General features: G+C 32.5%; 1 protein-coding gene across 9 annotated transcripts in view; it reads right to left on the bottom strand.

Annotated features, from left to right (window-relative positions):
- Positions 1–16,069, bottom strand: part of LOC105231134 (muscle-specific protein 300 kDa) — a 190,506-nt gene that overhangs the window by 83,855 nt on the left and 90,582 nt on the right. For all 9 annotated transcript variants that reach the window (XM_049459658.1, XM_049459647.1, XM_049459657.1 and 6 more), the window contains one exon: positions 10,794–10,945. In XM_049459658.1, the coding sequence (XP_049315615.1) occupies positions 10,794–10,945 (152 nt within the window). The remainder of the gene's footprint in view (positions 1–10,793; positions 10,946–16,069) is intronic.

The raw sequence follows: 16,069 nt of genomic DNA, 5'->3' as shown, positions 1-16,069 counted from the left end.
ATGTTAAGTTGGCCACCATATACCTTTTCTCTCGCTGGTTTACCTATTTATACGATGAACAGAATATGAACATAAAAAGGTGACTTCGAAAACCCTATAAAAAATATACATAAAAGATAAGCGAAACGAACTATGCCAATTTAGTCTTGTCTATCTGTACCTCTGTCTGTATATACGCGAACGAGTCGCTCAAATTCTGAGATATCAACCTGAAATTTTGCTCAAGCCTTTTTGTACCCAATATATTGTTTATTGGTACGAACCGTCGATGTCGGACATCTACAGCATATAGCTGCCATACAAAGTGAACACTCAAAATCAAGTCCTTATATAGAATTTTTTTTTGTTCGACTATAGAACTTGTCAAAATTTGGTGTACATAATTTTCTAAAGCAGTGCTAAGATATCTGCAAAAATTTATCAGATCGTACCGCTATAGCATATAGCTGTCATACAAATTGAACGATCGGAATAGAGTCTTTGTATGGAAAATTTTTGTATTTGATGAGGTATCCTTACGAAATTTTATATAAATAATTTTCCAAAGCAACGCTAAAATTTTCGGGAAAAAATTTTCAGATCGGATAACTATAAGATATGGCTGCCATACAAACTGAACACCCAAAATCAAGAATTTGTATAGAAAACTTTTTTATTTGACAAGATATCCTCACGAAATTTGGCACAAATTATAACTGAACACTTAAAGTCAAGTATTTGTATAGCAAACTTTTTTATTTGACAAATTATCTTCAGGAAATTTAGCAGAGATTATTTCCAAATGCAAAGCTACATTCTTCGAAGAAATATTTCAGATCAGATTACTATAGTTTATAGCTGCCCTACAAACTGATTGATGATTATCAACCTGTTATATGAAAAACCTTTTTAGTGTGAAGGGTATTCTAGCTTCGAACTTTCTTGTCTCTTTATTAAGCCTTTTCTTCATTTCTACAAAGTATTGCGCTCAATTCTATTTACTTTACATTAGCCTAAATGTATTAATTTAATTTTAAATTCGTGATAGTTCAATTTTGCTTGTCTTTCATGTTTTTTGTACGATTTTTACAAGTTAAGAACTCACTAGAGCATAAAAGCACGCACCTGTCGATAGCACTGCTCTTAAATTTGATTGAAATTAAACTCTTAACCCCGAATTTCTCACTATCCCTTACTCACGCTCTCACTCTCGCAGCTGCTTCATGAAGTACTCACACGCTGGGTGCTTTCAATATTTAAACAAGCCATTAGCATTTGGTTTTAAAAGCTGTATACGAGATCTCGTATATATACATATATAGTACATATATACCCATTCGATACTCTTTGCATATCACTGCTGTCTCTCCTTTCAAGATCATTATTACTACGCTGCTCAACAACAGTCGTTTTAATCGCTTTCAGTGAACTTGGTATGTTTGCAAATCGTAAGCAAATCGTTTTTAGCATGTGCAAATTTGTGGGTGACGCACAGAAAAACGATATTTAATTTAATGTCGAAAGGCATTAATAACAAAAAATACAGAAGAGCATGCAATAAATAAGATACACGCTCGTGAAAGCACACAGATGCACGAGTCACTTGTCTTTTCATTGTTTTGCTGTTTTGCTGCTTCTCTGATCATGCTTTTCGTTCGACAAAATACCGAGTAACGAGTCTGCATAAAAATTCACACCAACAATGACAAGAACAACAACGTTAACAAAAGAAATATTAATAAATTTATAATTACGCGATTACCTCATTGCAGTCGTACGGCAGAGCGGCGAGAACGGCAGGCGCTAAGCAGACAACCAGCGCGCTGTCATTCAGATTCAGTCATTTCGTTTAATTGCTCGCTGGCGTTAAATTTATGCCAAAAATTTCAATTCTGCTTGGCACTTTTTTGGGCAAAAACTGACTATGGATACATTAAACAGGCGAAAAAAGCGAAAATGTCGAAAAAAAAATTTCGAAAAAAAAGTTGAAAAACTCGAAAAAGGCAGCAAATCAATTCGGAAATAAAAATAAAAATGATAAATGACAGCGCAAAATGAAAGTGACAACATCAAAACAAACAAGCAAATCGATCGGCGCACTTTGGGAGCAGCGTGCCAGAACTGGAACCGATCAATTTGGGTGCTACGTGCCGCCGCAAATGTCATCAAAGCGTCGCTAGCCGGCAACTAAAACAAGCACAATTAAACGCACTCCCACAAACATACATACATATATACATATATATATATACAGCTGCAAGCAATTGAGATCAAGTGCATATACATATGTATGTATACATTTATGCGTGTGTGTGTGCGTTTACAACTTGTTTGGCTGCCGCTTCCAGGCGCCGTGGTCGGCTGGTCGCGCGATCTCTGCCAAACGTTTTTGGTCGAATTTCACTTTGGCACTCGCTTTTGCAGGCGACCTGATTTCCGAATTTTCCAACGCTTTAAATAGCACGCGTACCAACTTGTGGCATGGCTGGGTGCCACACATTTTTCTTATAACAAATTCCTTTGCCCAAACAACCATACATACATATGTATGTATGTACGAGTACATGCGCTCGCTCATTAGTGCCATTCGGTGACATTTGCGTCGCCGTCAGCTTATGGTTTGCGTTCGAAAAAACAATGTTCTGGCATCTAATTTCGCTTTATTTACTTATTTCAAGTTCTTGCACACATTAAAGTATCACATTTATCACACGCAAAGTTGTGTATCGGCGATGAAGTCATTTATTTGTTTATCATTATTGCTGTCGTTTTTTTTTTCTGTTGAATTATTGTCTTCCTGCTTTGTTGGTCTGTGCGCTAAGCCAGGGTGTTTACATTTCGTTTGTCAAATATTATTTTGTTTGTGTTTTTTTTTTTTAATTTTTATATTATATTTTCATTTTTGCGAATTTGTTTTTTTTATACTTTTTTTATTTTTTATTATTCTTTAATTTTTTCAGTTTTTTTTAATTGTTTTCATTATTTTTAAATTTTTTATTTCCTCAAAACTTCATTAAAATTAAATTAAATTAAACTATAATTTAATAAAATATATATATATGTATATACTTTTTCATTATTTTTTAGTTTTTTTTTAATTTTTTTCTTTTTTTTAATATCTTTTTTTTGATTTTTTATTTTTATTTTTAAATTTTTTTTATACTTTTTTCATAATTTTTTAATTTTTTATTTTCTTAATTTTATTATTTTTAAATTTCATAATATTTATTTTTTGATTTTTTTATACTTTTTCATTATTTTTTAGTTTTTTTTTATTTTATTATTATTTTTTAATATTTTTCACAACTTTTTTTTTGATATTTAATTTTTTTATTTTTTAATTTTTTTTTATTTTTTTTTATATTTTTTTCATTATTTTTTTGATTTTTCTTTTCTTAATTTTAATATTTTTAAATTTCATAATACTTATTTTTTTGATTTTTTTTATACTTTTTCATTAGTTTTTAGTTTTTTTCATTTTTTTTTATTTTTTTTATATTTTTGACAACTTTTTTTTTGATATTGAATTCTTTTAATATTTTTTATTTTTTTTAATTTTTTTTATATTTTTTTAATTATTTTTTTGATTTTTTGTTATTTTAATTTTTTGTAATTTTTTAATTTATTTATACTTAATCTTAATTTTTTTATGCTTTCTTCATTATTTTTTGTCTTTTTATTTTTTTATTTATGTTATGTTATTTTCATAATTTTATTTTTGTTGTTATTTCGTTATTATTATTATTAATTTGTCATTGTTTACTTATGCAGTAATTATATTTGCATTTACTTACTTTTGTTTGAGTACTTAACTCGTCTTGGATGACATAATTTTGTGCGCATTTTTATTTAAAACATTTTTCCGTCATTTTTTTTTCAAATTTTTGTGCTCACATATGTCGCACTTGCAATCTTCGGTAATTGCCGAAAATCTTGCACTTTTATTTGCTTGAATTCATGAAAATTGTGTGTGCGTTTTTGGTAATAAATAGCAAATGACGCCAGACTTTACGTTTTGCAAACAATGAAGCGTAGAAAATCAACCTTGAATAGCGTTTTAATGGCAATTTAATATACTTTGAATTTTTTTGTCTGTTTTGTTACCAGCGGTAATGTGAAATCTCATAAAAATGTTATAAAACGAATTTTCTTAGTGTGAGGTGGAGATCTCTAGGTTAGGTGATGTTGGGTTTTGGCGCTAAATAACATTTAAATTGCATTTAAAAGAACATAATATATATATAAAAGAATCTTAATATATCACTTAAGATACAGCTTATCGTTCTTTCATAATTGATTGATAATATTAATCGATATATGGTGTATGGAACCAACTTCATTGGTTAGGTTAAAAACTCGACTCTAACAGGGATCTCATAGACTCATTAGACCCTTTCAAATTGTCAAAGCCTATTGAACTTATCTTAACACTGTTGAGACGGCTAATGTCAGTTGCGGCTTGTCTCCAGGTTCACCGAATGTAAGACTGCCGAGTTGTTTCAGCCTCAGTCTTACAACTGTTGAACAATGGAGAAGAAAGTGTCTGTATGTTTCCTCTTCACCCTGTTCCATAAAATTTGATTACCAATGTCCATCAATATCTTAAGTCTTACTACATGAAACCTATTGGAAACCGGCAAGGTGACCTTTACTAAGAGCTTCAATTCATGATTCCTAATATTTTTTAACATATTCTCATTCGTCTCATAATTTTTTTCAATTATTCATATCATCATTCGCGAACTAGTTATACAATCTGTCATTAGATTATAAATATTCGTACTTTTAGTCTATTGATTGCGTAAGCATTGTATACTATGTAAACAGACATACCTATATATAAAACAAGAAAACGACAAAGTGTGTCAACTCATCAATCATAAAATCATTGTTGCCTCTTTATCTCAAGCATTTTTTTCACTAAAATCGCATACCTCTCCATATTTTATTTATAGGAAATACAAAATCATTTAATGAATGAGTATCAAATCAAATGCCATTAAAATATCAATAGGTATCCCCGGCTTTGATAAGATAGTCTGTCGCTTAGAGAATTTTGGTATTTTTATTATCGCACGAATATGTATATTCGTATGCGTTTGCAGCGCATGTGAGCAGCGTGTTCGAAGGTGAACCGCTCACTTCGAATGCAGAACTAACTTCGTGTTGGCATGCGGCTGAGCACACCGCTCGATTTATAGCTACAGATATTGATGCATATTTTTACAAGACTATATGCTTTCGATTTTATCAATTATTAAACGTCTTTTTAAACAATTGCCGGTTCAAGGAATTGTATCAAGGTGTGCGCATAAGCAAAGTACCGCAAATACTATAAATAAGCTCTGTTATAAATGTGATTTGCTTATGGTTTGAATTTCTAAGTAAAATGTATGATTAATCATATTACAATTAATGCACAACAAATGCAATAGCACGTACATACACAAATATAGCGAAGAATTGTAAAATAACTGGAGAAAGCAAAACACAGGGTTTCATTGAGAATTTTTTTTTGTTATATTTTCGAGCACATCAACTCTTTGGGCACATATTTTGAAGTATTGGAAGTTTAAGATTAAATAAGATGATTTATATAGAGCATTTCAACCTTCCCAAGCGACATCGCTTAGCTCTATGAGCTCTTGAAAAGTTCCAAGAGGATCCGATCTGAAGTCTATGCGGACAATACCTCTTCGATTCAGACCTCGGAGCAAAACATCCCTCATGTCATACGCCAGTTACCGGTCGAAATGCTCGAACGAGTCATCGAAAATAGGACTTAAGCAATGGATCTTCTGAAACATAGCCGCGGTCAACATTTGGAAGAGATAATCTTCAAAAAATTAATGCCAAAGAATGTTCTTTCGAATGATAATAAACATTTCCCATTAAATTTGAAGTTTCAGTGTTTTATTCTTGAAAAAAGTAGGGAACCTCGAAATGGATCACTGTTCATAAGAAATACAACTGTGAAGGGTATTAAAGTTTCTCTTGGTTTTTTTTTTTACTTTTGTGCACTTCTGATTTTAAGTCTAATGGCACCAAAATTAAACTTAAATTTATACTTGTATTACTCATACTTGAAAACCGGTTGAATATGCTTAATTATGGAAAATTATGCAAAGAACATACTAGAATAACAATGCAAATCAATTTAGCTACATATTTTAGAAAGTATACAATTTGCAGTTTCTTTAAGAAGGCATATGAGGCGAAACACCACAGAAAGGCAGGCCATGGAAACATATTTTTTCGCTACTTTATTGAAGTAATAAATAATAGCAAATTTATCATGTACAATCTTCAATACAACCACTTACAAAATGAGTCAATATTTCCAAAAAATAAACAAATTTAGCTAAAATGAAATAAACGGAAGCGACTGACACTGCTATGAAACCGAAGAGATGACAGCATTCATTAATGCTTCTGAGAAAAATTTTGGGTTAAACGCATTTTGACAGTGTTGCGTGTGGCACATACATAATAGCAATGTGAGATCACTCAATAAATGCTAGGAAAGCATATTTTTAAAGCAAATATTGAAAGAGAAACAGCTGGGGAACGAAGTAATACATTTTCTTAACAACTGAATGAAAAACAGGAACAAAAAGAAAAAAACAGAACAAAACTCCTCACAACTTAACGGAAAACAAAAAACTTTTAGGAATCCAAACAACAAAGACCGTAACAACTTAACCAAAATAACAAAAAATTAGGAAAAAATAAAAAAAACAAAAAAACTTAAAAATTAAAATAAAACAACTCTTAAAAACTTAGTAAGAAAACATAAATAAAAATAAAAAATTAAAACCAAAAAAAAAAATAAAAATGTGAACTCATTGAGAATTATGAATGCGAACACTATGTAACAAAAAAATAGCAAACAAAATTAAAACCAAAAAAAATAAAAATATAAAATCATTCAGAATTATGATGCACACACCAATGTAACAAAAAATTTTTCATCCTAAAAATAGAAAGCAATTTGTCTGCCATTAAAACCACACAAAACTGTCTAAAATTGCTCTCAAACGAAAATATCCAGCAAAAAAAACAACAACAAGCCACAAACACACAGAATGCAATCCATTACTTTACAGCTGTCAACAGGCAGCTCAAATAATTCTTAAAAGAAAACTTCAACATAACACTAATGCCTTCAATTTGTTTGTTTGTTGTGTTTGCTTTCTTGGCCATCAAGAAAATAAACAAAAATACATATGTATGTTTGAAAAAAAAAAACAGAAAGCTACAAAATTAATATTTTCGTGAGTATAAACGTCCTTCATTGCTTTAATAAGCTTGCAGTGTTGCTATTTTGTAGCCACAATACATCAACACCGACGCAACAATGTTGCTGATGTGGTGAGTTTCGCGCAGTAAGCGATAAGTGTAGCAACAAAAGCGTTTTATCGTAAAACGATATGAAAAGGAAACGGAAACGAGCAGCTTTTCACTTGTGAGCGCATAAGAGCACGCAAATTTAGTGAGACAAAGAGAAGAGAAGGCAGCTGGCGTGCGAAAAAGCTTTCGTGCGCAAAGTGTTGACATGTAGCAGCGCAGTATGTTGCCAAACAATGTTGCGGCAAGCGTCAGCACTATTTGGTACACAGTAAGTTGTTGCTGCCTTATAAATAAATTTAATTATTTATTTCATTGTATTACTTTGACGCACCATGCATGACGTCACGCCGCAAATATTCACATAGTCCAACGCACAGATTTTCCCATTGTTTACTTTACGCGGCGAAAGCATACAAGAATAACTTGACTTCTTGTGATTTGCAAAATTTCACGTGATTGGAAAATTTTCACGCTCGCCCAAAGCGCTTCGGAAAACACGACATATCATTTGTTTCACACATTTTTAGCGCTGTCACTACTATAAATAAATAAGCGCAACGTAGTAACTGAAATTACGCTGACAAGCCGCATTCACATGTACTAAATTACGCTGAGAAATGTTGGCGAGCCGCGACAATGACAGCAAGCAGAGAGATATCAAATTAAAATAAACAAATCGAATTATCATTATCAGAACACACAAATGATTGTATGACTGACAGCGCTCAAGCACTAGGTGGGCAATTAAATAAAAGACAAATAAAAGCATAAGTATATATGTACATACATATGTGTGTCTGCATTTCTACTAATTGTAAAAGTTGACAGTGCGTTTCGTTCGTCTCCGCATTTTTCAATTTTTTTGATTTTTTTTCTGTTATCTTTGTGATAACACCATCAAGCCCGCAAAAAGGTGAAGTATGAACAAAACTGTGATTTCAGTTATGTTAAGAGCTGACAAACAATAATTGACAATAAGATAAGTAATTAGTTGCTCTTAGCGGCACAATTTTCTTTTAGCATATGGTATACGAGTTGTGGGAAATGACAATTAATTTTTTTTTTGTTGTAAAAAGTTAACCTAGAATTTTGTATGCCTCATGGAAATAACTTGTGAATACAACAACAACTTTAAGATTTTTTTTGTTTTTAATTCATATCGAATTATACGAGTTTGTTGTTTTTTAGCGAACAGTTTGTATGGCCGCTATATGCTATAGTGGCCTGATATGGACAATTTCTTCGGTTCTGATGCCATTGCTTCAGTGAATAACTCATTCCAAATTTGGTGAAGATATCTTGTCAAATATAAAAGTTTTCCATACAAGAACTTAATTATGATCGCTCAGTTTGTATGACAGCTACATGCTATAGTGGTCCGATCTTAACAATTTCTTTCAAGATTGTGTCATTACTCTGGGCAATACTTCATACCAAATTTCGTGATGATATCTTCTGAAATAAACAAGCTCTCTATACAGAGACTTGGATTTAATTGGTCACTTTGTATGGCAGCCCTAGGCTATAAAGGTCCGATCTTAATAATTTCTTCAGAGATTGTAGCACGGAACTGGAGAATAATCTGTGCTAAATTTTATGAAAAATCTTTCCAAATAAACGAGTTTTCTATACAAGAACTAGATTTCTATAGGTCAGTTTGTATGACAGCGATATGCTTTGGGGGTCCAATCAGAACAATTTCTTCGCATACAGTAGCCCTAATCTAGACAAAAATCTCTCCTAAATTTCTTGAAGCTATCTTGTCAAATAAAACAGTTTTCCATGCATTTCATTGTCTGACATCGGCGGTTCCGACAAAAAAGCAGCTTCTTAGGGCGGAACAAGACTAGAGGAATAGTTCGCGTTTATTCAGTCAGACATGACTTCAACGACTCGTCTTGATGACCGCTTATGTACATACATATATACTTTTTTCGGGTCTCTAAGTTTCCTTCTGACTGTTACAAACTTCGTGGCAAACTTAATATAACCTGTTCAGGGTATAAAAATGGTATGAAGTTACTGCTGCTTATGCAAAACTTAGCTACGGATGACAAATCTGCAATGCGGCCGCATATTCACAGAACTATACAACACAATCTGCTTAAGAAATTAGTCGAGTAACGCTGCCACTCCGCCATTGCTTATGTCTTCGCAATTAACCTAATAAAACTAGCTGCTATCCGGAAGTTACTCAGAATATGTTAATCATCGCATAGCAAAAACAAAAGCACTTCATTTCATTTCTACTCCGCATCTGTCTGCAAATGTGTACAATTAATTCAATTTGTGCGTCGCCTTGAAATCCCCGATAAATGCTCTGAATGGAGCCGAGCAGTGAACGCTTGAAGGCGCACAGACAGGCTGGCATATCGGTAACCAAACCGCAAAACAAAATATGTAATTGTAATTGAAACTAACACCGGCTGAGTGAGTGAGTGAGTGGGAAAGAGAGTGCGCAATAGAGATGATCTAACCACAATTGTGGCCTTGTCGCCACTAACGCCACCGACAAAACAGTTAGTATCGGATAGCGCACATAATCAGGTGTTGCTATAAAGCAAAGCGGTGACATTTCTTTCAAATATGCGATGCATTCCTTATAGACACTTCGGTAGCGATTACCAGTATAACTGTAATTATGCAACATGAATGCGTGAAGTCTTTGGAGCATGAAACTAGTGGAAATACCGCAAACGTTTAGTCGCTTACAACGCGATATGCATGTGCCGCATAACACTCTGCAACAGGTTGGAAGGCCTAAAGCATTGACGCACAACTATTTTTTTGGAAAAGTTGACAGTGTAGGTAGGCACTTCCGATATATTTCAGCAGATAAAATAGATATAAATACGTTTAGGTGTGTGAATTTCCATTACTTAGCGCTTTGTGACGCGCCCACGAATGGCCACATAGTGGGTGTATCCAGCAAAGAAGCAATTAGCGGGGTGAAGCTCATTTTTTCATGACGTTCACTTCGTTTGTGGCGATATGTTGATAATTAAAATGAAAACTTATGTTTTTACCATTCAAAATCACCAGATTACACATTTTGTTCTCAGATTTATTTAAAATTTCTCAGAATGCCATAATTATAGGAGTACTAAGGAAAATAGGCAACGTTGCATTTCACATTTAAGCAAAATGAAGATTACTTTTATGGCAACCAAACTATTTAAGAAGCTTCTGGGCGACCGAGATCGGGAATTATATAGAAAACTCTTAAATAGAATTTTTGACACAACTGATAGAAACATTGTTCTGTCGATTAAGGCTACAAAGTTTCAGAATTTTCATTAAAGGAATTTTGAACTGGAATTGGCATACCAATTGTCAAAGGCAACGCAGACTCTGTCATATTGTGTACCTTTTGTACCACAGAACTTAAATATGATACCTTCCAATTTGTTTTTTTTTATAATTATATAGACATTTTTAAGAAAAAGAATGCTTTTGGTACTCACTTTGTTTGCTGCTGTACTAAGTTATCCACTTTGGCCTGTAGGGCCTGCGATGTGGGTTGGTGAACTTCCCCAAGGAATGTGACGATTGATTTTGAGAGCGCCTCAATCTCTTTATGTGATGATTTAAGTTCTTCAGATTCGGCGAGTATTTCCTAAAAATTAGGCGAGAGGAGGACATATGTTAAAATTTTGAATATATTTTTAGTAAAATAATCATAAACTTTATTTATTAATATTATTCCTGTGGTATGACCACTTCAATTTTCTGATAATAATATAATTAATCGACAAAATTAACGGTAAAGTCGTCAGAAGCTAATAAAAATTTATTTTGGCATAATATTTTTTTACAAAAATTTTCTTATTAACAAATTTTTGTTAGAAGTTTCGAACTGTTTATATAAATATGATTTTTTTCGTTCGACACTCTGAAAAATAGGTCATTAGACACCTCGAAGAAAATCCCTCCAAGTCTCGAGCCCCAATGAGCTCTTAATTGTAACGGAGAGGTCATCCGCTTTACAGTATTGCATTTTTTATTATTTTTCCAATATTCAAAACCCACCCTAATTTATAGACTTTACTTAGATATATTATCAAAGGTGTGTTAATCAACAGTCGCATGTGAAGAATGTTGCTACTAATTTTCTCGAATAAGCTGAACACGTGACTTATAGTTTATAAGATTAACTTTCGTTTAACAGATGTGTATGAAATTTAAAGAAATGTGAGCAAAAAATAGTAAGACCCATCATCGAAATATTTTTTTCTAGGTTGATATGACTGTCAGTGACATCTGTGCCATATGTCACATCAAAATAACCATTAGTGTTTAGAATACTCTTCTCTCTTTCTGAAGTACATAAAGTGAATTCGGCGAATTTCACCATGAGTGAAACTATTTAACAAAGAAATTCCATTAATTTGTGTGCGGAATCAAGTTTCTGGTGCCGAAATGTTCAAAATGTTGGAAAATATCTTCGGTGATAATAGTTGATCGCGATCAAATTATATTGATTGGTACAAATTGTTCAAAGAGGTACGAGAACGCGTTGAAGACGAACTATGTCCAGGACGGCCATCAACTGACGATGAGCCTGTCAATAAAATTAAGGAAATTGTGCTTGAAAATTGACTAGTGATAGCGTTGGAATATCGGAAGGTTCAGTGAAAATCATTTTGAAAGATTATTTGTGCCTAAGAAAAGTAAAAGCACGATTAGTTCCAAAACACTAAATTTGTTCAAAAAACAGCGTCGTTTGAACGTCTTTGAGACAACGCTTTCCGACTATCAGAATATCATGAAACTTGTTATTAATGGAAATGAGTGTTGGATCTATGCTTACGATCCGGAAACACAGATCAATCGGCCGAATATCGTGGCAAAGGTGGGCCGAAGCCGAAAAAAAAACGTCAAAGCAGGTCAAAAATCAAGGTTACGTTGACAGTTTTCTTCGACTATCGAGGTGAGGTGCCCTCTTAAATCATCCCGACCGGCTTAAATGGCAACAAAGAATACTCTTTGAGTGTTATGCGTCTTTTGCGCGAAACTTTTCGTAAAAACACTCTGGATTTTTGCACCACTATTATACACCGTCGTATATAGCATTGATTCTTCGTGAGTTTTTCGTCAAATTTTCAACCAATATCGTGCACCAACAACCAAATTCAATTTATTTGGTTTCCTGCGACTTTTGGCAAATACGGTGGTAGCGAAACGATATGACTCGAGTTCTTGGCAAGAAAGTCGCTTGGTGCTTAATCGTAATGAAGAAATCCAATTGAGTTTGATTTGAGCTGAACCAAATGATATTTCGACACTATCTGCGAAGTCTCTTATTGTCAGTCGACGAATTTCAAGCGAAAATTCTTAATTTTTTTGGACGTGGCCTTCGTTAGAAAAAGCTGATCGTCATTCAGAGCGCGGATTTTTCTCAAATTTTTAAATTTGTCTGCTGAGAATATTAGTTCCATAAACTTGTAACTCTTAGATAATTTAAACTTTTAATAAACATAAGCTTTGCAAATTTTATAGACAGTCATATCAACCTAAAAAAACCTGACTTACTAATGTCAGGGGGTTTTAAACAACAATTTCACCTTATATTTTGAGCACGGTAGTATATTTTTTTTCTGTGAGATGACAGCAATAATTATTCAATTGCATAAAAGCTGTCATTGGGATTCCACAGACTTGTGCTCTCATCGCATCTTCAATTGGCTGATCAATTAAAAATATTATATCTACGCCACTAAATCTAATTTTTATTGGCATTAACAGACTTGAAGATATTTTTATTGTGAATTACACAACAATAACAATAAAATACATTTGGTAAGAAAATAATATACAAATATTTCGTTAAACTACTCATTTATTACTTGATAACTTTGCCTTGCCAAATTTAAACCAGTAAATTTTGTAGCAGATCAAGCCTACTTTTTCTTTCGTTAATTAATGATTTTTTTTTTTTTTTGTTTTGGCAAATAAAATAATTTATTGTATTGCTTGTGTAAGTATTACGTGAGCTGCGTGACTATGCGATGGAGCAATGCAAGTATATGGAGATACACATTTATATGTTCATATACTCGTATGTTTCTTCTTATATACACACATACATACTATATACAGAAGTATTATAGTTAGCATGCGATCATGGCAACAATTTCTCATTGAGTGCTTATTAAAATGAATTTATAATTTACAACAACTAAAATGATCATGCCAATGGCTTTAACACTTGTTCAGTCATGTTCACATATACTTACATATATACTATATGTAAATGAAGTTTGCATATGCATAATACATACTCATTAGCAACCAAAATGCTGAAATTGAAATGAAAAATTCTTTCGAGGGGCACGTCATAAGGCTCAAGATCTCGCCATTGAACGCGGTGACACATCTGAGGCACTCACTTGTGCATAAATACTATATACGTAAATATATACATATATGTATAACGGCGCGTTAAGATGTGGGTACACATATAGCGTTGTTTCATGCTTATAAGGCGTTGAATGAGTGTCAACGACATTGTAATATTTTCGATTGACCGTAAAAACTAAAATAGCTCAGAAGCATTGCACATGATTGCGAAATTAAAAAAAAAAATTAAAAAAATTATATGAAATTAAAATTAGATAATTTTTTTGCATTAATTTTTTTATATTATTTTTATATTTTTTCTATTATATTTAATTTTATTTTCCAATTAACGATTACTTAGTCATCGAATCTTTTTTTGTTCAATATTTCTGACTATTGTAAAAAATATTTAAAATTTTGTAAGTATCTCTGCATTTATATTATTTTCGTTTATTTTTTTTTTGAAATCTAATCAAAGATAAAAATAAATTAAATGCAAATATATGCAAAATGTAAAACCTATAATTTACTAATTTTTTGCTAAGCAAACGTTTTATTTGTTCTCGTAGCACTCGCTGTTCAAAATCGCAATTAACTGTCATTAATAATTATATACCGTTTTTAACTGACTACAGCAGCTATATTTAAAGTACAAAAATAACAAAAAAACAAGAAAAAAAACATTAACTGCGATTACACCGCAGCTATGTACATACCCCTCTTCACAAATAAAAAAATTTTCATACAAAGAATTGATTTCGACCGATCACTTTGTATGACAGCTATGTATATGCTATAGTGATCTGATCTGAACGATTTGTTTAGGAACTATATCATTGCCTGGAATAATAATCCATGACGAATTTTGTGAAGATATAACAGAAAATAAAAAAGTTTTCCTTAGAAGGACATAATTCAGACGGATCACTTTGACAGCCATATGCTATACTGATCCCATATGAACAATTTGTACGGAGATTATGATAATATCTTTGACGATAATCTATGCCAAATTTCATGAAGATATCTTCACAAATTAAAGAGTTTTTCATACAGGAACTTAAGTTTGGTTAGTCAGTTGTATGACAGCTATATGCTATAGTGGTCCGATCTAAACAATTTCTTCCCAGTTTGCAGCAATGCTTTAGTTAATAATATCTGCCGAATTTCTGAAAGATATCTTGTCAAATGAAGACGTTTTCCGTACGAACACTTTATTTAGATCAATCAGTTTGTATGACAGCTATATGCCAAAGTTGTCAGATATCGACGATTCCGGCAAATGAAGAGCTAATGAAGTGTGCAAAATTTCAGAGCGATATCTCGAAAACTAAGGGATTACTTCACGTATATATTACGGATGAACTAGGATATGAACCTAAATCAGCTCAACTCGTCTCGCATATCATGTATATATACATACTTGTTTGTGTATTTTATAGGATCTCCCATGTTTCCTACTGAGTATTACAAACATCTTGTTGAACTTAATGTATCCTGTTCAAGGTATAAAAAAAACAAAATGATTAAGCCGTCCGCGAACACCCGCAAGCAAGCGAAGCCAGATAATAAGCAACATTTATCGGACGTTTATTAAAAAAAATTTAAAATAAAAAAAAATTAAAATAATTACTGATAAATGTTGCTCTTCATTCGAGTTGGCAGGCCGTTCGCTTCCGTCAAGCGACAGGCAAGCCAAGGCAGTTAAGTGATAGACTCACATATACACACTTATGTGAGTAAAGTATATTGGCGTTCATTTACCAAAAACCGAGATATAACAAAGAATTCGAAAGCTTACCAATACATTTAAATAAAGCAACTCTTCTTCTTTTGGGGATTTAAATTTTAAGCAAAAAATTAATTTTTTTTTAATTTGCTGACAGCTTACGCAAATTTTATTTATCGTGGTTCGCCAATATTTAGAGGATGATGCATCAAACAAACAACTGGTATAAATCAAATATACTCTTATAATCACATAAAGATAGAAAAAAGCGGTTAGGTTATACCAATTATTTGGAGAGTGACGAATCGAACGAGGAACTGGTATAAATCAAATAGACTGACATGATCACTTGAAGAAAGAGTAACAATCGATTACACCCGTTACTTGGAGAATGACGAATCGAATCAACAACTGGTATAAATAAAATATACTCTTATAATCGCGTAAATATAAAGAAACGGTTATACCAGTTACTTTGAGAGTGACGAAACGAACAAACAACTGGTATAAATCAAATGGAATGACATGATAAAATAACAAGAGGTCATACGAGTTATCTGAGTTACGAATCGAACGAAGAACTGGTATAAATCAAATAGACTGACATGATCACTTGAGGACAGGGTAACAATCGATTACACCCGTTACTTGGAGAATAACGAATCGAACCAA

This window comes from Bactrocera dorsalis, chromosome 1 (assembly GCF_023373825.1).
Source record: "Bactrocera dorsalis isolate Fly_Bdor chromosome 1, ASM2337382v1, whole genome shotgun sequence".
NCBI lineage: Eukaryota > Metazoa > Arthropoda > Insecta > Diptera > Tephritidae > Bactrocera > Bactrocera dorsalis.
Note: the sequence above shows the minus strand (reverse complement) of the source record. Positions and strands in the feature narration are given on the sequence as shown.